The sequence below is a fragment of the Synchiropus splendidus genome, chromosome 13 (genome assembly GCF_027744825.2).
Source record: "Synchiropus splendidus isolate RoL2022-P1 chromosome 13, RoL_Sspl_1.0, whole genome shotgun sequence".
Taxonomy (NCBI): domain Eukaryota; kingdom Metazoa; phylum Chordata; class Actinopteri; order Syngnathiformes; family Callionymidae; genus Synchiropus; species Synchiropus splendidus.
This window is the reverse complement of record NC_071346.1, coordinates 8,572,565-8,592,884: the sequence shown is the minus strand read 5'-3', so window position 1 is coordinate 8,592,884 and position 20,320 is coordinate 8,572,565. Positions and strand designations below refer to the sequence as shown.

The window sequence follows — 20,320 nt, the reverse complement described above, 5'->3', positions numbered from 1 at the left end:
TTCTCGATAATTGGTGCGTAATTCATTAGCATATGCAGTTTGAGCCGTGTCTATAAATACCTAACTTCACTGACCCACCGTGTGTGAGGTGCTAAAAAGTGCCTGTAACTTATCAGCTCAGTTGCCACGTAGCCGCGCAACAAGTCCAATTAGCATGTTACACATCAGGAGGAGCTGCAAAGTACTTGATCCAGGTGGCACCTTTTATTTAGCCTCACAATTATTAACTCCTCGGAATGGAGAAAAACACTGCCCAGATTGGACAGAGAGCAGATTAAAAATACACTTGTTACACTCACTGTTATTGGAGTCATGTCCAACTCACGGCACTGGGGCTGAATCTGAGTTCAGTAATTTCCTGAAAATAAGCCGCTACTTTTTGCTCATACAGCGACAAGGCTAAAGAGCGTCTTGCTGCCAAAGTATTGAGTCTTGTCACTTCAAACTGATGAAATCAGAGGTGTGAAGAAGTGAGGAGATCATCATTCAAGTTCAGAACATTGTTGAGTTTGTTTCATGTGTCAGTCTGAATTCTGAACCTAGTTTTCAAAACTAGTCTTGAACTGATCCTCATGCATTTTTAGCCCCACTGATGTTTCTACGGAGCAGACAGCACCACTGCACCAGCAGCTTATAGACCAGTGTGGCTTACGTATGAACAAGATCTCTTTTCCTTCTTAAATTTACTGGGTGCGGCTCATATTCAAGTGCACTCTATAGTCTGGAATTTACAGTAATTTTATGTGACCAGCAAGAGCTTTGTAAACCAGGGTCTATAAATCTAAATTGCAGATTTTGTTTCAAGGTCAAGTGAAGGCGTGCAGGTTTTCTTTCTTTGACACGAACCACAGAGAAGCGCATGCTAAAATTAGCTTGTTTCCTGGCTTTTCCATATGTTATTATTGACTTGATTCGAGCCATGATTTTGTTATGAAATTTGAAATTGAAATTTTGCTTCAAGGTGCAAACCATCATGTGTCATCTTAACAAGTTTTTGCAGTAAGTGCTCTCGATTTAAAGGTAACTCATGTAAAATATGGGTGGTAGAATTGGCATACATTGTGACAAAAAAATTGGTTTGACAGTTTTCCAATTAGTTTTAGTTTCATCCGAAACAATGGCCCATGATGTGCTAAGATAAAAGACTTCAGTCGACAAAATGCGCTCTCTTTGGTTACAGCAATTAGCTTTGAGCAGCTTCTACTCCCGCTGGACTGTGTTCAGCTGGTACCAGAACTTAGAGCAGAACCAGATTGAGAGATTAGATCCAGCGTTGTCAGGGTTTTTCTCACCAGCAACAGGTAAGAGACGAAGCTCGAGTCATTTCCAAGATTGACAGTGGCGTTCTTGTGCCAACAGGTGAAGAACACAGCTGCCAATGTACTCAGGGAAACATGGCTCATCTACAAACACACCAAGCTGGTCAAGAAAATAGATCACGCCAAGGTCCGGAAACACCAGCGCAAGTTTCTTCAAGCCATTCACCAGTAAGTCCAGCGGAGGCTATTGATCTCCAAATTCTGACAGAAGGAATCACGGACGTGTCGGAAACAAAACAGCAGGAAGAGTGGATCAGAAATAGTGGCTACCTTCTGTTTCAGAAGTCTAGAAACCAGACAAAGTCTGTTTACTTCAATAAATACTATCATATTGTTTGTTTGTTGTTAGCTTTAGCTACATTCAACAGCATCAAACTGGATTTTATCACTACTGAGCTAGACGCCAGATGAGATTTAAAAAGTTATCAACACTATAGTTTTTGTGAAGGAAAAGAGCAGCAGAGGTAAGAGTTGTTCTGTATCTGAAAAGGAGAAGGTTCCAGAGATGATGAATACCCAGACTGTGCGCACACATTTACATTCACACTATACAATCTAGTGTAATAGTCCTTCTGTTCCCTCTCCCGCTCCCCTTACCCCTGACCCCCGATGACCCTGTGCTGACAGTGAGACGTGTAATAGTTTCCCCTTCTGTGAATGTGGTGGGGTTAAAACTGTACTGTGTTTTGTCTTTGTTTTGCTCTATCACCGCAGAGCTCAGAAGTAAGTCTTTGATGTATCCTCCTCCTCCTCCTCCTGTTTCCTCAACATCTTCCTCTCCTTCTTTTCTCCGTGTCTGCATTTGACGTGCATGAACGAAACACAAAATTTATGTGGTTAAAAAAAAAAAAACTCGATTGATTTTACCTGAGTGTTTCATGTATCTACCTCACGTCGCCCACTAGAATGGAATGAAACAGAACTCATTTTTCCACCGGTGTCAGTCGTGGACGGATGGTCTGGCGAGTGAGAGGAACGTCTTGCACAGAATGAGCTTTGTTGGCCTGTGCAGCTGCTCATCTTCATCGACAGTGTTCTGATTAATATAGCAGCTCTGAGGCTATATTAACCTGGTGGTCACATGGACACAGTGTACCGCACCTTATTTCTGTCAGGGCTGGAGTGTCAGCTTTTGCTTTGATATTTTTTTTGTGCCTGTTTCATTCATATTTAAGTTCCTATGACAAGACTTGCGCATTTCATCAAGGTCACAAGGTAGAATGCACTTAAGTGGAGCTTTTATTCCTAATTCTTTGACAGCGCGCAGGATAAAACAAACACGGCAACAGAAATGGCTCCCCACCAGCAGAGAGCCGCGAGCGAGCCGTCGCGCTCTGATATACTGATTTGCACATGAATAAATGCCCTTGAATGTCATCCCGTCGCAGAATTTTGCTGAACAGGGAGATTCTTCCTCTCAGATGATGGCCAACCGTGTCACATTATTCACGTCCGTAGTTCACTGTATTCTTCTGCCATGATGTCGTCGATGAGAGATACCGAGAACCAGTGTAGAACATAGGACGACAAGGGTCCTCGCTGTGTCCACGCTTTTGCTGAGCTTGGACAACAACACTGGAGATGCGATTATCATTTCCAAATGGAGAAAAAGTATTTTAATCCAGAAAAGAGAAAAGAGAAGAAGAGAAATGAATCCAGTTTGGTCTCAAAAATCTGGTGCAAGCATGAACTACGCTGATGAGAGACTCGGAGTAGCACCAATGCTTCTCCATATATCGCTAAATACGCTTGTCCTGGCGCCTGATGATGACATCACAACTTGTTTTGTTCACTTTTTCATTATTAAATATGAAAAATTTCTATAAACAAAAGATTGAACGAGAGATATTTCCTCCAACTGGAGGAATTCCACTGTGCAAGTGCCCAAACAGGAAGTAGCTGCATTTCTTCTGAGCAGGAATAGACTGCAAAAAAACTCCTTTTTATTTATTGTTAATAACCAGTAGTTACAGCAGTTAGTTTATAGTTTACACTTTATACTGTCAGTATATAGTTTACACTTTATACTGAGTAATTGCATGGTAATACGTTGTTAATATAACTATTATTAAACAAAGGGTCATATATATATATATATATATATGTTCCTTAATAAAAAGTGTAACCAAAATTCATTTCTGTGCTTCATTCATGTCTTTTTAGAGTTTTCTGCTGAGATTAAAAAAAAAAAAAAAAAACAACAATCTGCATGGCTACATCACCACATCACTTTCATTGTCGAAGGAAAATGGTCTTAGAATGTGAAATAGAATTTAATTTATTATGAAAAAGAAGAAGATAAAACTCCTTAAGCAAAATGGCATAGTGTGATGTCATCATTAGTTGACAGGCGATGGGCATTTTTCACTAGACGACCACATTGTGTAGGTGGAAGCGTCTCGAGGCCGCCTCAGAACTGGTTGCTAGATGGTCCTTTAAAGGAAAGAGAGGTGAACTTGGCTCAGGCCCAATGGTTTTCTTGGGTGACGGTCATCCTCCGACGGCTGAACGAAGAGCTCTCTATGTTAGAAGAGAACCTCATCTCAAGATGGTTCCGTCCAAGACTGTCCATGCCAAAGTCGGTGGACTAAATCGAATATTACTTCCAGCCAAATGCCCTTTTTGAACAACACTCTTCATGAAGTAGCTGACCCAGGAGCTTTCGTGTGAATCAACAGGGCCCGAAGACTCATATAAGCGTCTGCTTGAAACATCCCTCTTGAGTTGCCATCCTCCTATCATTTGACAACACATTGCTGGCCTCATTTTTTATCTGTGTTTACTATCCTCGAGTACATGAAACATGTCGACACACATAAATCTGTACAGTATACATGTTCCCCTCACAGTCACCGCGCGAATCTCTGTGACCACAGTATCTGCCACCCACCAAAGGGCATGTCATCTTTCCTTTCAATGGCCTCATTTTTGGGTGACTGGGATTGGGAATGTTTTGATTTGATTTTGGGGTGTCCTCATATGGAAGTATATTGCATTCTAGAGCTGAAGAATTGCTTCATAATCAGCTTCCCCCATCTAAACAAAAAGGTTGTTTTTGAGTTTTTACAAGATCATTTCCAACAACTAAATATAGTAGTACACATTTGCTCAGTGAGAAATGATCTGGTACTGACTACAAAAAGCCATAAACGGATCAGATGCTTTATTCAAAACAAGTGTAGTATGCTTCCGTGACGTTGCATGGATTGGTTTGTATTGCATTGACCAAGACTGGGAATGCTCACGTACTGTATGCAGACATACATATTGCTCTAAATATGTACATATGTATATGGGTTGTTGACAAATTCCTCCGCCATTTACTGTTAAAACAGTTCTTTTGTGAAAAAAGTAGGACAAGAAAAGGTGCCACTACTGGGTTGATATTTTCTTAAGATGTTATATTTAATATTGTTTATGACAACATTATGACCAAGTATGGCTGACTGTAGGACACAAAAAAAATAAATTAAATTTGAAAAATGCACAATAAATTAAGAACAATGTGACTGACAAATATAATTTCATGTAAAGGCAGAATATGAGTGAATTAAACATATTTTTTATAAAATATACAATACAGTGCTATTCCGAGAGAGAAAGTTATACAATTTGAAAACCTTTTTTTTCCTTTTAAATTGCATTATGACAAAAAAATATGAGAATATATGTCTTGTTTATGTATGTTTTCATTTTATATACATTTTATTTAAATATCCTCCATATAAATGATGATAAATAATAATTGTTGGAACATTTTTTTAAGTGGTGAATGTTTATTTAAGGGGTATTTTCTCAGTATATTTTATTCATTTATTAATGTGGTACTGCTAAAAACATTTTGTTTTTCAATTTCAAAATGACTATCATTAGCGATGGGGGGAAAGAAAGTGTGTTTCATGTTTTCCCTTGACCTTAGTGTGTGAGCAGGACGTCAGCAGCTGTACTGCTGTTACAAACATCATTATCAACACACTTGAATACATGAACTGTGAAATGATTCAGACTCTTGAGAGAGAGCAGATTGCTGCATCAACAACCCATATACTGCCCATATGTATATATGAATATGTATCATACATTTATTTATGATGCATGCCGGTTGCCTTTGCGGTGCCCTCGGTGACTGAGCAGTTCTGATGAAAACGTCTTGTCCCTCCTCCTTCTACCTTGTCATGACCCCGTACGACCTCTACTCTCTGTACCCCCCACACCTCTAACCCCTCCCCGCTCCCCTGCTCTCCTCCCAGACTGCGCAGCGTGAAGATGGAGCAGAGGAAGCTCAACGACCAGGCCAACACCTTGGTGGACCTGGCAAAGGCAAGTCACCTCTCAAACCTCAAGTGTCCCAAATCCTCTGGCAGCGATCAGTCCACCACTTAAAGCCGGGCTCTGACTTATTCTGGGGTGACGCGCCCTCTTTTTGAAAACTCTCCACTGCTGCTCTCAGATCTGCTGGCTGAGGATGAAGCTTAGCCTAGCCGCAAGACTGGAATACTGATTAGAAACTGGTGTCTTATCACCTTCATGGGGTTGCCAGGCAACCAGCACAGATTCCAGGAAGTCACTGAATGTAAAATATAGTTGAGCACATTACCTAATACAACAGTGTGGCTGTGGAACAACTTCATCCCGCGAGCCAAACAAAGACACATGAGGCCATATTGGATGAATTCACTGAAAAATAAGTGAGTATTTTCCATTCTCAAACATGTGTTTCTGATTATGGTGCAGGATGCTTTAGGCAAGGTGATGGCGATGAGGAAAGCCTTCTAGATAGGGGCCTTGCTTGCAGGTTCCCACGTGTCTAACAAAGCGCCTCTCACAGCAGCACCACAATAGACCCAGCACGTCAGCGTTTTCCAAGCACAATGATGTGTATTTGTGATGTACGTCACCCTTCGCAACCACCGGCGTCTCAAGCATCCTGCCCAATGCGTCGTCGTGCAAAAATGAAAATCATATCAACGTCACAACCAAGACAATTCAGCAGGTGTAGGCTCGCAAAAGTGGCGGCAGGTGAGAACAGATAACCCCTTCCGCTAAAGACAGCGAGGAGCGCACCAGAGGGGTGTAGCAGTCACGGCTCGGTAGCTTCCGTCCGGCTGTAAAGCCATCAGCTGACCCGTCAGGCGGGCGAGGGAGACGGTTCAAAGGGGGGGGAGCTCGGCCGCAGCCTCATTTGATGTGGATGGCATTTTCACTCCGCTGTGTTTTTAAAAAGGTTACCGTTCTTGAATGTGTGTTTACTTCCACACTCCAGCGCGGCTGTGTCTCCTTTTCAAGTGACTCCCACCTTTCATTTAGCTTATCCCTTCGAGAAATGTAGAAAAGAAAAGACCCTATCTTTTCTTGAACACTTCTTTGTTTAGTCGTCCCATCTCTGTTTTTCCTAAATGATCCATTTGTTGAGTCATATTTTCAGGTCAAGGGTCAAGACTGCCAATATGATCTAAAAAAATACATCAGTTCACACCTTTTGAAAGGCTACATTATGGCGACTGAAGTACAGAAGTCGAGTGGCTAAACATGGGTGATTCAACAGAGAGTATCGGCAAGTGACCCAATATATAGTGATAGAACTGAAGTCCACAGTTAGAATCCTTTTTGGGCAACTGACCACACAACAACCACACATATTGAGTGGTGAAAACGGATTTTTCAAGCAGACTACTTAGTTATACATATGTGTCTGGGGTGCACAAAGTCAGAAAAAAAAGATTTGAATTCTAAATACAACTTTTTAAATATATATATATAATGTAATGCTCATTTTAACTGTATTTTTGTCCTTCATAAAAAAAATATATTATTTTTTTACAGAAAATACTTTTTAAAATGATATTTACATGTTTTCACCTAAAACAATCTTCATCCATCATTAATCATTAATCTCTCTAAATAAAATGAAATCATAAATATAACCAAATAGCATCATCTTTTAATGTTTTATAACATTTAAGTCACACCATTTTCTGCCCTGTGTTTTTGACGGTCCCTAACATCAGGCACAGGAAGGACCTTTCATTACTCCCCCTAAGAGCCACTTCAGCAACAATGTTCTTAATGTTTGTGTTGGCGTATCATTTAACAGACACCAAAAGCCGCTGATAAAAGTTGAAGCTCAAACCAAACCAAGCGCAGACCCTCTTGTGAGGCAAGCAGTTTGCCACACGTAACAGGCTGTTTCCCTTTAAAGGGATGTATTAGCCACCATTTGGGAGCCAGGAAATTCCGCGTGCAAGATTATCCTTTTGGTATGGGAGCAGCAAGTGGACCAGAGTGGGACTGGGGCTCTGGGATACACACCATTGTTTCACAGTCTGGAAGCCGATGTGGGCAGCAACTGGACGGAAGGAAGGAAGCTCGGTTGGGGGTTGGCAGTGTGGTGGACTGTAAACCGACCACAGACGGATGAAAACAGCATGAATCAGCATGGTCACTGGGGCGGGTTGTGGAGCGTCATGTTCTCCTGGTGAAGTGCAGCAAAAATGATCCTGGGGCCCAAATGCAGGTGAATAAACAGATCAATATCTCCAAATGTGTATTATTCTGTCCCGGGTCCAGCAGGAGTCTGACGCCAGCAGTCGGCCTCTGCAGAGTCGCCACTGCAGAACAATTAGAGCTGGATAATAAAAACACTTTTCATTAGGAGGATGAGTTGTGTTGTGGACGTTAAGCGCTCGCGCCGGCTGCGACCGAGCGAGCGGCTTGTTAAATCGGCAGAAAGATAAAATCTCTGCTGACCTGCTGAAAGTGTGGAACCGCTGTGCTTCCAGATCTTCTCACACTTCCGTCCACTCCGCTGCACTTGTCTCATTTATGAAAAAGTTGCTTCTCTCTCAGGGGCATGTTTCCCTGTCTTGTATTTAACCTCAGCGGGAAGGATGTCGGCCCATCTGGTGCTGACTGTCCTCTTCTTAAATCCCTCCTTGATGTATTAAAGTTTCAAGCGCCTGGACTTGTGGTTATTAATTCTATTCCTCTCCTTGTCCCTGCTTCCCTGTCCGTCCTGTTCATTCACCTCCCCGTCCCGCTTCTCCGTCATTAGACCCAGAATGTGATGTACGACCTGGTGTCAGAGCTGCAGGAGCGCAGCGAGGAGCTGGACAAGCGAATCGGCACACTGGAGGACAAGTTGGACTCAGTCACAGGCAGCCTGCAGGCGCTGCCTTGTCTCATCTCCCAAGCCATAACCCAGCAGCAGCAGGACTTCCTGGACGGCTTTGTTCACCGCTTCCGTCCTGCCTCGCTAGCCTCCGAGCGCTCCGAGCGTTCGGAGCGCTCCTGGACTTCCACCACTCGGCGGCGGCGCTCCCCCTCCACGGCCCCCCACACGTCGTCTGACAGCGGATGACCACGGCGGACCCTCCGCTCACCTTCAAGCCGCGCCCTTCCTCTGACCCCTTCAGAGAGCGTCCTTTTCCGTTTTTGGACGGCCGTGTTCCCTTCCCTCCTTCCCGCCCCATCGCGTCAAATCCTTCTGTGACTGATCCGTCTCAGCGCAGGATCGGAGCTGCTCAAAAAGAACAGAGGCAAACAAAGACTCAAATCATGAAACAACACAAGTGCATCCAAAAAAAGAGAAGAAAATCTTAACACGACTGAGATAAAGTAGAGATATGGTTTATGTTTTAGCCATTGTATGGCTGTTCAACTTAGCTTTTTTGTAAAAGCCCTTGTACAGTTAACACAGGAGTGAGTTCAGGGTCGATGGGGTGAGAGCTGGCTATCACACCGGAAAGTCCTTAACCACGAGGTTGAGCTGTGAAGCTGACGGCCATGGAGGACGTCCGTCCACCCTTCTGTCCATCGATCTAGCGGTCTGGTGAAGAGACTCCAGTCGCAGCGCTAGTGTCATGGACCTTTCCCACGAGTTAGCTTTAGCAGAGGCGACGAAAGCTGTGACTTCTTGTCGGTGTTTCAAAATGCACTTAAGGGAAACGCAGAGTGAAAAGAGACGGCGTCACAACTGGGGAGGAAAACTTACACAATTGCCAACTTCAAGGTTCCTTGTTCTTAACAAGGGAAATGAGAGTGACTATCTTTTTTAGTTACATATTGACATGTGATTTTTCAGTGCCTGAATGTATAAATAGTAGAAGGTTATTTAATTACTAATTTCAGAGCTTTTTTACGAAGATAACAGTCTGACTACAGCATTGCATTCCTTTTTCAGATACATTCCTCTCCAAAAATCTAAAGAAAATGTCTTAATGTGATGCATAACATTGACTCCATCACACTGCGACACTTCTTTTCTATTCCTACTAACACGGTGAGAGAGAGAGAGAAGCGAGAGTGAGACCATGAGAGTATTTTTGTGTGTTTTTGTCAGAGAGTGAATTCACTTTTAGCTGCAAATTTTAACACACAACAGTGAAACGTGTCGTCTGCCCGCCTCACTTCCTAAATCAGAGTCTTCAGACCCAACGCGACCTCATCGGAGGACGTCGTGTAGAACTGAGAATCCCACTTTCTTTCGCATGGTTCTCTGCTGATATCATTTGACCACAGTTTTCCTTGGATGACTTGATTTGACATGTTTGTTTTTTTTTGTTATGTTTCGCTTTTGTTTGTTTGCTGCCTTTTTTTGTTTGTTTTTCTTCTGTTATTGTTTTTTACTAGAACATAGGGCTTTTAGACTTGCAGAAGTATGTGTTTCTGTAATGCATCCAACTTGAGGTGAATGGAAAACAGAAGAGTCATGGAAGGATCCAAATAAAAGTGCTAAAGAAACTTGGATGGTTAAAATGTGGATTGAAAATTTTCATGTCGAGGAGGGTGCTGTCTTTTTAAGCCACGATCCACTCAGATCCCCCGCGTCAATGAGCAACGCGCCTCCCAGTCGTGGGTCACGTGATGAAAACAATTCTAGAATCTCACATTTCCTTTTTATTTTTACATAGTTTTCTATCACATGTGGCCTCTTGACAATAGAGACAATTTTGAAATAGAAAAAAAAGTTAAATTTTACCATCAATGGATTGGAATATCCAAGACCAGAACAGTTTCCTGGCTCCACCGAAGAGCCGCCTTCCGGTTGGACACGCCTGTTGTGTTTTGGCACCTTGACGAAATACATAGGCTTTGACCTATTACTCAGCTCTTCCTTCACCATTACACAGTGGAGATGCTGCAATGATCTGTCAGCCATGCTCCATCCTTCCTTCACCTCTGAACAAGATAGTTGGGTGAAGGATCTCAGTTCCAAACTGGAGACATTCCACCCTTTTCTGTCTGAAAACCAGGGTCCATTAACTCAAGAATTATTTCCATTCGGTCTCAAAAATGACTCCCATAATCCCCTATCTTTCCAGATTAGGTGTAAAATATTCCCATTATCTCTTACTGATCCTGGTTCAACCTCATCTAAATATGTAGCCACGTTTTCCCAAAGAGACTCAAGGTTATGAACTTTCTAAAAACGCATGTGATGCATCTTAAAAATAAATATTTTATACTTTATTTTTCTTAATACCAATGGAAAACTGAGAGAGAGCATGCTGCCCTTTTAGGACACAAGAGTCCAGGATGAATGTTGGAGGCTTCTTATCGTCGTGACAATAGAGAAGTGCGACGTACAACCAGTTGCAAAAGACAGAAGGTAACGGAACTTGCTTAATGATGTCCCCAAATATTCCAAATACAGATATTAAATAGAAAAAAAACACTTAATTGTCAAGTATTTTATGCTTTTTATTGGCAACAGTTGAACATTTAGGCAACACAAAGACACTTACTGTTGCTCCTATCTATCTTATTTTTTAGTACTTGACATTTCACTCGGCAATTTTCAATCCGTTGTTGCAGGAAACCGTCCGAATTTTAATGCTAAAAGCAGCATTTACCAACAAAATTGGAGCGATTAACATTTTTGTCCTTCAGTTTTCACTAATGGCGCCAAAAACACCCCTTGTTATGGGCCATCATGAATGAGCAAGTGTTTCGATTTTGACCCTCCCAACCTTCCAAACCGGTCCAGTTGAGAAACTGTCATTCTTGGCTGCACCCTCTTCCTCGCCTCTTAATCTGTGGCCGATTTTTTTAAACTCCCACTTCGCGTCACCTCGTGATTCTGGCCTTTTAAGATCCTCTCTACGCACAAAGAGGCTTCACCAGAGTAGGTTTGAATGAATGAAAGCAGGGCAGGAAGAAAGAGAACACCTCAGGTCATGTCCCATGATGCATCTGTTCTGTAATGACCTGCTTTAGCAGACAGGTTCAGTCCATATAAGGAACTTCCGCTCATTATGACAAAGCAACTGTTGGAGTACAACGTGGTCAGATGAAGCAAGGATCGACTAACATCACTCTTGTGTTTCGCTGAGATTTGCACAAGAAGTTCCTATTCTCTCCTTGACCTTGACATTCACAGGATACATCCCACTGCTGACACCATTTTTCAGGGAGAGAGCCTGTCCTAAACTGGACTTCAATTCTGCCTGACTATGGGACTGACCAGTACTAAGATCTCCCTACCAAATGCACCTCTTGATGGAGGGACCTTCATAGTTTTACCTCACTACTATGAAGCTCTAACACAAGGGTTCAACTGCTCATATTCCAAAGGCTTCCAAAACCATTTGTTGTAGAGACAGAAGAGGAAGCGACTCTTGTTCTGGCCTGGACCTCAGGTCTTACTGGGCAAAGACCTACCATGACCTACCTGTTTCACCATAGCGCCCTCATGCATTCGCTCACACACATTATTCCTGTATGTCCTGCTTGCACATCAAACCTAAACCTTAGCTTAGTGGCTAATAAATGGTTGAGGCAGCGAGTTTGGTAGCGACATGCCACTTCACCATCGCAATTCAGACTCCATTTACTACTGATGGCCAGATGAGGTGTCGTGAAACAGTATTGCAGGGTTGATGAAACAGTGTCTTAATTTTCAGAGACCACTAGATGGCACTCTTGGTTTAGAAATGATGTGAAGTTTCATTGAATTAGTTGTTCAAGTCCAAACATTTTTGAGCAGACAGTGCCATCTGGTGGCCACTGAGAATCAGGACACTGTTTCATGAAACCTCTTTGAACCATCACTACCATTTATCAATTTCCCTCCACATTCTGGTTCGATATGGTTGGTCCTGTCTTATGGGCTTGTGCTTGGTTTTTAGCAGGAAAACCTGCACACGGACTACACGTCCAAAGATCCTGCTTCTTGGTATAGCTTGTGTCACGGACTTGTGCAAATCTGCAGTGGGAATATCTTTGCTTCAACTACTTCATTGGTCAGATCTTCCAGCTAAAACCACACCAAAAACTTACTTATTCAGCATTCACTCTTTGGTTTTTGGCTATTTTCAAATGTTCATTGTTTTTGATCTGTTTTCTTCATTTTTTATTTTCATTTGTCACCCAAAAAAAGTCGAATAATCCGGCACTAAAGAGTTGCATCCCATAATACGTCACCGCCCAGACCAACCTTAGGAACCATTCTTGACAACAGGGTGAAGCCCGTCTTCTTGTTCCCAAAAACAAATGTATCTCAGTCATTGTTCTGTGTACACTGCCTCATGATGCATAATGTTCGTAGTAGCACTGGAATAAATGGAAATTTGCTGGATGGCCAGTGGGGTTTAACATGTCCTCTGTATGCTGTTTGCTGTTCCTTCATTTTGCAGGTGAACTTTGTCCTAGCAAGGTGAGACCCCGAGGTCTGATGATTAAAGAGAATCTTCAGCTACAACTCCTGGTTATTCTTCAAGTGCTCTTCTTCTTCTATCAGCACCGTGTCTCTAGTCCAGTGTTTTTCAACCTTTTTCTAGCTATGGCATCCTTCGTCCTCTGAAAAAATCCCGAGGCACATCACCAAAGGAACCTCGGCCAAAGCTTAAAAGTGCTTAAAGTCCTATAGAAAATCCCTATTCATTTGTGGAAAAACGTCAGCTACTGACGTTAGACAAATGAAGTGAAATTGGATCATTTTCCCACGTCACACCTGACACTCTCTCACGGCACACTAGTGTGACGCTGCACCCCGGTTGAAAACCACTGCTCTAGTCTGTCACATCCATGAATCTTCTCTTCTCCTTCCACCTGACATCTTCTATGTCCTCTGTCTCACCTTTGTATGTGTCCAAGCCATCTGGGTTTGACATCCCAAACTAGTCCAAAAAGAACCTGTGTAAGCTAATCCAGTGAACTAGATGGTCCAAAACAGACTTGCAAAACTAGAAGTCCAAACTGACCTCCATGCCAGAGACGTTCTCCTGGACCTCTGAAACCCAGGATGACAGAGGCAGGTCTCAGTATTGAGACCAGGACGTCCTGAAACATGCACTGTATTGATGTAAACAGAGGCTCCAGAGGACACGCAGCTGCAGAGCCTCTGTTCCAAGGTGAAGCGGGGGCTTACACAAACACCGCCATTAATGTTGAAATAACAAGCAACTATTCATGTCGGCCCGCGCCAATGAGGCAGCTTAATTACAGTCAAATCAAAAGGGACTTGGCAGCAGACAGACGTCCCACAGGAGAGACGGAGTCGCTCACCCTGCCCATGTTGCTGCACAACCCCAAAAACAGGCAGCAGCAGGGGAAACATGTTGCAGAGCGTCACCTCTGTTGAGGACACAGAGCTAAACCAAGTTTATTGACTAGGTGAGACTGAATCTCACAGATGGAGCAGGAACACAGAAGCTGACCCGCGACTACAGGCGGGTACAGGTTCAGCTCAGGTTGGGAGGGTCCTTCAGGGACACCTCATGTCAGGCAGGCAAGCAATTTATTCAATTTCTCAGCGGCACGCCTCTTTCCTCGCCCCGTCCTGGGAGCTAATGGCTAGCAGCTGCACAGTGCTTAATGCCCTCCCGAGCTCTTTAAGATAACGTGATTTGGCATACACTTGGGGGAATAACAAAGACTATTGATCCGTGCTCTTTTAATGCACAAGGCCGCGGTGGTGCAGAGTGAGTGTGAAGGGCATTTACATTCCTTCAAATGTCTTCTGAGAGTCATTCATTACGGTTATCACTCTCTCATTCTGCTTTCCATCTTTTGTTCTCCAGTCGTTCCCGTTTCAATCTCCGGGAGATGGTCGCAGACCGAACAGCCCGCCGTAATCTTTTTGTCGGGAGGTTATATGTTCGGTTTTCCTCCTCAGCGGTTCCTATATTACTTTACTCACAGAGTGGGAAGATGAATCATTTCAAAGTGTCCAATAAAATGGCCTTTCACCACACAAACTGCAAGTCCCGTGATGCACTGCAACAGTTGAGAAAATGTATGTTGCATTGAGTAATGATAGTCGAGTTCCCATACTACCTTTTAAGGTCGTCTAAAATTCTAAGGCTGCAAACCTTATAAGAATATAGAATGGTTGTACAGTATATCAATGGCAAGGAGCTGAAACTTTTTCTTTTTTTTTTTTCTCCATGGTGAACTTAACAACCGTCTGTGTTTCTCTTTCACACACTTTCCCTTCATGTCTCATAAAAAATATTTTGAAACGGTAGTTTGACGTGTCATTCAATGATGAAAACGTAAACAATGTCCTTGCGAATCTGCACTGTGTAACAAGGCACCCATCTTGAACACTTACAGCTCAGTTAATATGCCACAAATATAACGTCCATATATAATATAAAGTACATAAAAGAGCTCAATTGAAATCAATTTCAGAATGAGGTAGGGATGGCAGTGCCACAAAGTGCACAAGCAAAGGTAATCCCTACCAGATACTACACTACACTAGACAACTGTATAAAGTGCTATATGAATTATTCAACCATCAAAATTACTGTCTGCGTCTGGTTTTAATGATGACAATGTGAAATACTTGGGCAGATTATTGTACTGTACTGTTACGGAGGCTTGTATCCAGGGGTCCAAAAGGTTGAAGGTGTGCTGTTGTTGGTTTGTTTGTATAGTAAAAAGAAGAAGGTCTGCAATGTTATTTTCACTCCCACCATCCATACTGCAAATCCCATAAAGCACTGCAACGTCTTGATCTTCACTCTGGTTGAGCAACAAAAATAACAGGATACAAAATGAGGTTTTAGTTTTGCCCTTTGGCTCAGCTCTGAAGGCATCTCTACATCCTCAGAAATTCTGCATCTAGGCACCACATAAATTGTGCTTGTTTAACATGAGCTTTATGAACATTTTTGTGTTCCATCTTCAACCAAGGATTCTTTGAGTGCTCTTTTTATGTAACTGGCTGACACACATGTTTTTTTTCCCCCAATTGTTCTGCATATTGCTTGTGCATGAGCGGACACCTGAGAGGGGAGGACATAGGACACAGCACCAGATGAGGCAGCCCCGGGCGGAGGCCACTGGTGGGACCGACTACCCACTTGAGAAGAGGGCTGCATTATGTGTTTACTGTACAGTGCTGGCTGCGAGCGCTGCGCAGCGAGCGGGGGGTTGAGAGGGGGTCACCACTCGTGTCCTTGCCCTGAGCTCCCGCTACATGAAAATGAAAAGAGTCGCAGGCTCGGAGGGACGTCACAGCAGAGATGTCTCCTCCAGTGAGAACAAGGAGTTAAATCCAAGAGGAGCAATGGTGTCATTGCTGAAGGGAACTCAAGTAGCAACACTCAGTGGTCACATTACATCCTGCACTGTCTGTTGTCTTTCAGTCATTTCCATTATACTGGGGCCTCACTGACCTCTCCGCCTCCCCCTATAGTTGTAGAGAACAACTGCGGTCAGGACACCAGAAGGTCCTAATATATGAAACATGTCAAGTGTTGTTTCATTCAAGTCATGAATAAAAAAAAATAAATGTATATTCATAGTTATTCCTTTTAAGTCCAAGACGCGTCAGTAAAAATATAAATCATCATGTATTGTACACACGTCATACCACCACAATAATTCAAACAGCTTTGAAGATTGAGTGGCTTATCACCAAAAGTATTCAAAATTTAACCGCAAAGAAATTCATCAGTAGTTGTGTTTTCTGTATTTTCAAAATGCGCTTCCTAACGTCAAGCGGACTCGTGAGACGACGGAAGTTTGCTGCCCTCTAGTGTCGACTGCACTTTCTCCCGTGGTGTCAATGAATAATTCATAAATGAAGCTGTACTTCCTCGATCTGTACTTGATATCGACACATCTGATATGAGACCCGGAGTCGGCTGCATAAGCCACTGTTGATGGGAGTTTATTATCTTGGAGAAGAGGACGGAGATAGTGTTTTATTGTCTAACTTTCCGTTCAGAGAGCAGCAGCTCCAGCTGCGCTCCAGGCCTCTAACCTTAACTCCTCCCCTCCACACCTCTTTCTCCCAGACTGACCCAGCGGTGCCAGTCGGCACCAGGTTTAATGTTTAAGCTTCAGCACCTCACTGACCAATCGAAAATCAAATAGCAGCTATGAGTCACTAGAAGAGTGAGGCGAGTGACCAGAGTGGACCTGGGGGCCATTTTGCACTTCCTGTTGTGACAACAGTATTGGTTGACTCTTCACTCCAGTTCAACTGATGTTTCAGGGTAAGAAATGTCTTTTAATATACATCATTTCAGGGCCATTAAATTGTGTTTTTTAAGTTAATAATTATTATTGTCAGAACCTCTTGTAGAATCAATAACAAGACAGACGGAGATTGTTTATGGATTTCAATTGTTCCCATCAACTGTCAGAGAAGCAGGTATAAGGCTTCGCTCTGCGTGGATTTACAAACTATATATCATTTTGAATTAACCAATAACTAACTGAGATTGTCTCCCACACTGTTTCCTCCAGACTGAGTACCTGCCCACGCCATGAAGGACAGGAGTGGGAGATTCATGCGGCAGGAGAGCGAGCTGGGGTCCTCCTCTTCTGAGAGGAACTCCATCCCTGATCCACCGGCACCAGTGTGGGTGACACACACGCCTGATGATGACGACACACACTCATCGAATCCCTCTACTTCGACTTGTCAAGAGAACAACAACATGTCCAGCATGAAGGACAAACTGAAGTCTCTCTTCGGTTCATGGAGGAGCTCGCCTCAGCAAAGTGACGGCAGTGATCCTGAAACTGGCCCCAACAGGGTCCGAATTGTACCAAATGGGACCAGAGTGAGCCCTCCTGCCAGTCCCCTGCAGGGGTGCAAGAACTGGGACACCCCCTCCGACTTGCTGTACCACCCAGAGGAGTCGCTGCTGACTAGCATCCACCCTGCAGAGTACTATGCTGAGAAGGTGGAGCTCTACAACCAGAAGTACTCCTACCTGAAGTCATGGCCGGGTCTCCTGCGACTCCTGGCGGGACTGGAGCTCCTTTTTGGGGCCATGGCCTTAGCATGTGTCATCGCCTACATCCAGAAGGACAGTGAATGGAACAATGTGTACGGTCAGTATAACGGGATCTACAATGCCGGGATGGGTCTTCCTGGCTACAGCTACCAAGGGCCGATGACCCCCTTTATTTTGTCTGTGGTGGGACTCTCATGGATCATCACGGTGATCCTCATGGTGCTGGGTCTGACCATGTATTATCGGACCATTCTCCTGGACGCTCCTTGGTGGCCCCTCACGGAAGCGTTCATCAATGTCGCCCTGTTCCTCCTCTACATGGCAGCAGGGATCGTGTACCTGAACGACTTAAACCGTGGTGGCCTGTGTTACATGACCATAGGCGTCAACCCCATCATGGCCAGTCTGTGTCGGGTGGACGGCGGTCAGATGGCGGGGACAGCGTTTCTCTTCATCAACATGGCGCTGTATCTGGGCAGCTTCCTGGTCAGCCTGAAGATGTGGAGACACGAAGCCCAGCGTCGAGAGAGGGAGCTCTTTAACTGCAGGGTCCGTTCAAATATATTTCCCTCTGACACATATGTAAATATAGTTAGTAATAGTAGCATATTTGCTGGAGGAAGCGACTGTCGTGTGGGAAGTGTTTGGCCTCTTAAATTAGACTGCTGCCCCCGTGACCTCCGGTGATTTAACTGTTATATAAACACTCTTAGATGTTTTTTTTATTAGAATTTATTCACTTATTGTATGTTATTTTCTATTTTAATTTAATTCATGTGATTGTAACTTGAAAGAATCTTTTGCTAGTGATATACTAAACTTAAATGTAGTGTCTAAACGTTTAATAAATGCACAATTGTCAATTCTCAACTATATTCATCATATATATGACATCACTTCTAAATGTATTTTTCACATCCCTCTGCAGCTCCACTTTGGAAAGAAATGCCAAACAAATTCGACAGGGAGCTTTCAATTACTAGCATGGATTTAAATTTATGGTCATGGCCAATTTTTCCTTCAATAATGTAACACACTTAAGGTTACAGTCATAGAATCTAACATTAAATATGCAAAAACACCTTTTTCATACTGCAAGAAAAATAATATGAAATGGCATTGAGTTTAAATATATTTCTTTTACCTAAATATTTTTTCCATGATTTGTATATTTATTAATTTATATTTATGCTTTACTTTTTTATGCTTTAATTCAAGATGAAATATTTTTCTTTGACTCATAATATAGGATTTGAATTCATTCATTTTTTTCAGTCGACAGAACAAAGTCATCGCGTCGTCCCTCTGCTCCCTAAAACAACCAAAATATCTTTCAAAGACGAACCGGACGGACCTGTGACATCCGTCCATCAAGTGCGTCCACCACAAGAACATCAGAACCACGTGAAGAAAACACTCGGCCCTGCCGTCCAGATCGTTCCGGACTACGTCCTGTGAGTTAGTTTTCCATCACTCTAGTTGTGTATTAAGTGTAGAAGTGACTTGACCCGCCTCATATCATCCTTGTAGCAAGTACCCAGATATCACCAGCGCGGAAGAGAGAGACAGCTACAAGGCAGTTTTTAATGACCAGTATCAAGAGTACAAAGATCTTCACAGGGACATCAGCATCACTCTGACAAAATTCACTGAGCTGGATCAGATGATGACAAAGCTCATCCGAGGAGGCAAAACTCAGGAGGTGAGATTGTCGTCATGATACATAAAAAAAACGCCTTTAAAGCGATTTCTGTCTCCACTGCAGGAGCAGCAGAGGATCCAGAGCATCCTGGCGACGTATCAGCAGAAGAAGAATGTAAGTGTTTCCCTCCTGTCACAGCTCATTGACTAATAATTGAAAATATTAATTAGTTATCAGTAAGCTCGGTAATGAGGCTGCTGTGTAAACATTTGCTTTTTCAATCATTCTGTCCATTGATGCAAATTATATCACATTTTCAAACGTGGCTGACTCCGGAAATTCTCATTTAACAAAGCGGAATTACCTAGATGAATGAGGCGGAACGACGGCTGCCAAGAGGGAGAGGAGAATGTTGGCTGAGCGTTTCATCCAAATATCACTTCGTGTTTCTCCAGGATCCTGCCTTGGTCGAGAAGAAGGAGCGCTGCGATTATCTGAAGGCCAAGTTGAACCACATTAAAGGCAGAATACAAAGTTTTGACCAGCAGACCGTGGGGGGATCAAGATAGCTTCTGTTGCCTGCACTTTTCCTGAAAAAAGTATCACTTTTCTCTGTGTGTTCTCTGCCTGTCGCCCTATGTAGCTGGGCTCCAGTCCGCTCTGAAGGCAGTAAGCAGACAATGAATAAATAAATGATGTACAATAATATATAATAATATATATTATATATAATAATAATATTTAATGAAATGACAAAGTGTTAATGTGAATTCTATGCCTCTGTTTTTAACTTTTTATCATTGATGCTGCAGCCAATGTTTTTTTCAAAGTAGTCTTTTTTTCACATAGTTGATTTGTACCACAGTTTTTGACCTAAGAAATGTTTGTTGTCGTGTTTAGTAACTGTTGTCCGGGAAATTATTGAACAGATTTTCTATGTTTTGTAAATGAAACAAAAAGAACAGCGCAAACGTTATATTCTGTTTTAAGTTTAGCATTAAACTAATAATTACTTAAAGAAGTAAAAACTTGAAAGTGTGTTTAAATAGTGTGTTTATAAAGTTTATATGAACGTTGTTGAACTCGCCACTTTAAGTGAATAAAAATGTTTTATAAGATCTTGAATGTGTGTGGATGTCGAGGGCTGAGGTTTTTTTTTA

At 42.8% G+C, this 20,320-nt stretch overlaps 2 protein-coding genes across 8 annotated transcripts in view; both read left to right on the top strand.

Annotated features, from left to right (window-relative positions):
- The window catches only part of kcnn1a (potassium intermediate/small conductance calcium-activated channel, subfamily N, member 1a), a 55,995-nt gene extending 43,032 nt beyond the window's left edge, over positions 1–12,963 (top strand). For 3 of the 5 annotated variants that reach the window (XM_053882804.1, XM_053882807.1, XM_053882808.1), the window contains 3 exons: positions 1,360–1,487; positions 5,570–5,639; positions 8,371–12,963. In XM_053882804.1, the coding sequence (XP_053738779.1) occupies positions 1,360–1,487; positions 5,570–5,639; positions 8,371–8,676 (504 nt within the window). In that variant the 3' untranslated portion in view covers positions 8,677–12,963. Of the gene's footprint in view, positions 1–1,359; positions 1,488–1,946; positions 5,033–5,569; positions 5,640–8,370 lie in introns of those variants that run through there. The other 2 variants (XM_053882806.1, XM_053882805.1) reach the window with 2 other exon arrangements.
- Positions 12,964–16,701: 3,738 nt separating this feature from the next.
- On the top strand, positions 16,702–20,297 carry marveld2l (MARVEL domain containing 2-like). 3 transcript variants are annotated; one of them, XM_053883188.1, is made up of 7 exons: positions 16,702–16,768; positions 16,846–16,926; positions 17,022–18,067; positions 18,794–18,972; positions 19,049–19,220; positions 19,284–19,334; positions 19,616–20,297. In XM_053883188.1, exons 3-7 carry the CDS (start codon positions 17,042–17,044, stop codon positions 19,727–19,729), a joined length of 1,542 nt encoding a protein of 513 aa, XP_053739163.1. In that variant the 5' UTR covers positions 16,702–16,768; positions 16,846–16,926; positions 17,022–17,041; the 3' UTR covers positions 19,730–20,297. The 3 variants fall into 3 exon arrangements, with proteins under 3 accessions (XP_053739163.1, XP_053739164.1, XP_053739165.1); XM_053883190.1 differs by having other exon boundaries at positions 16,716–16,768; positions 16,858–16,926; XM_053883189.1 differs by lacking the exon at positions 16,846–16,926 and having other exon boundaries at positions 16,708–16,768.
- Positions 20,298–20,320: the final 23 nt, after the last annotated feature.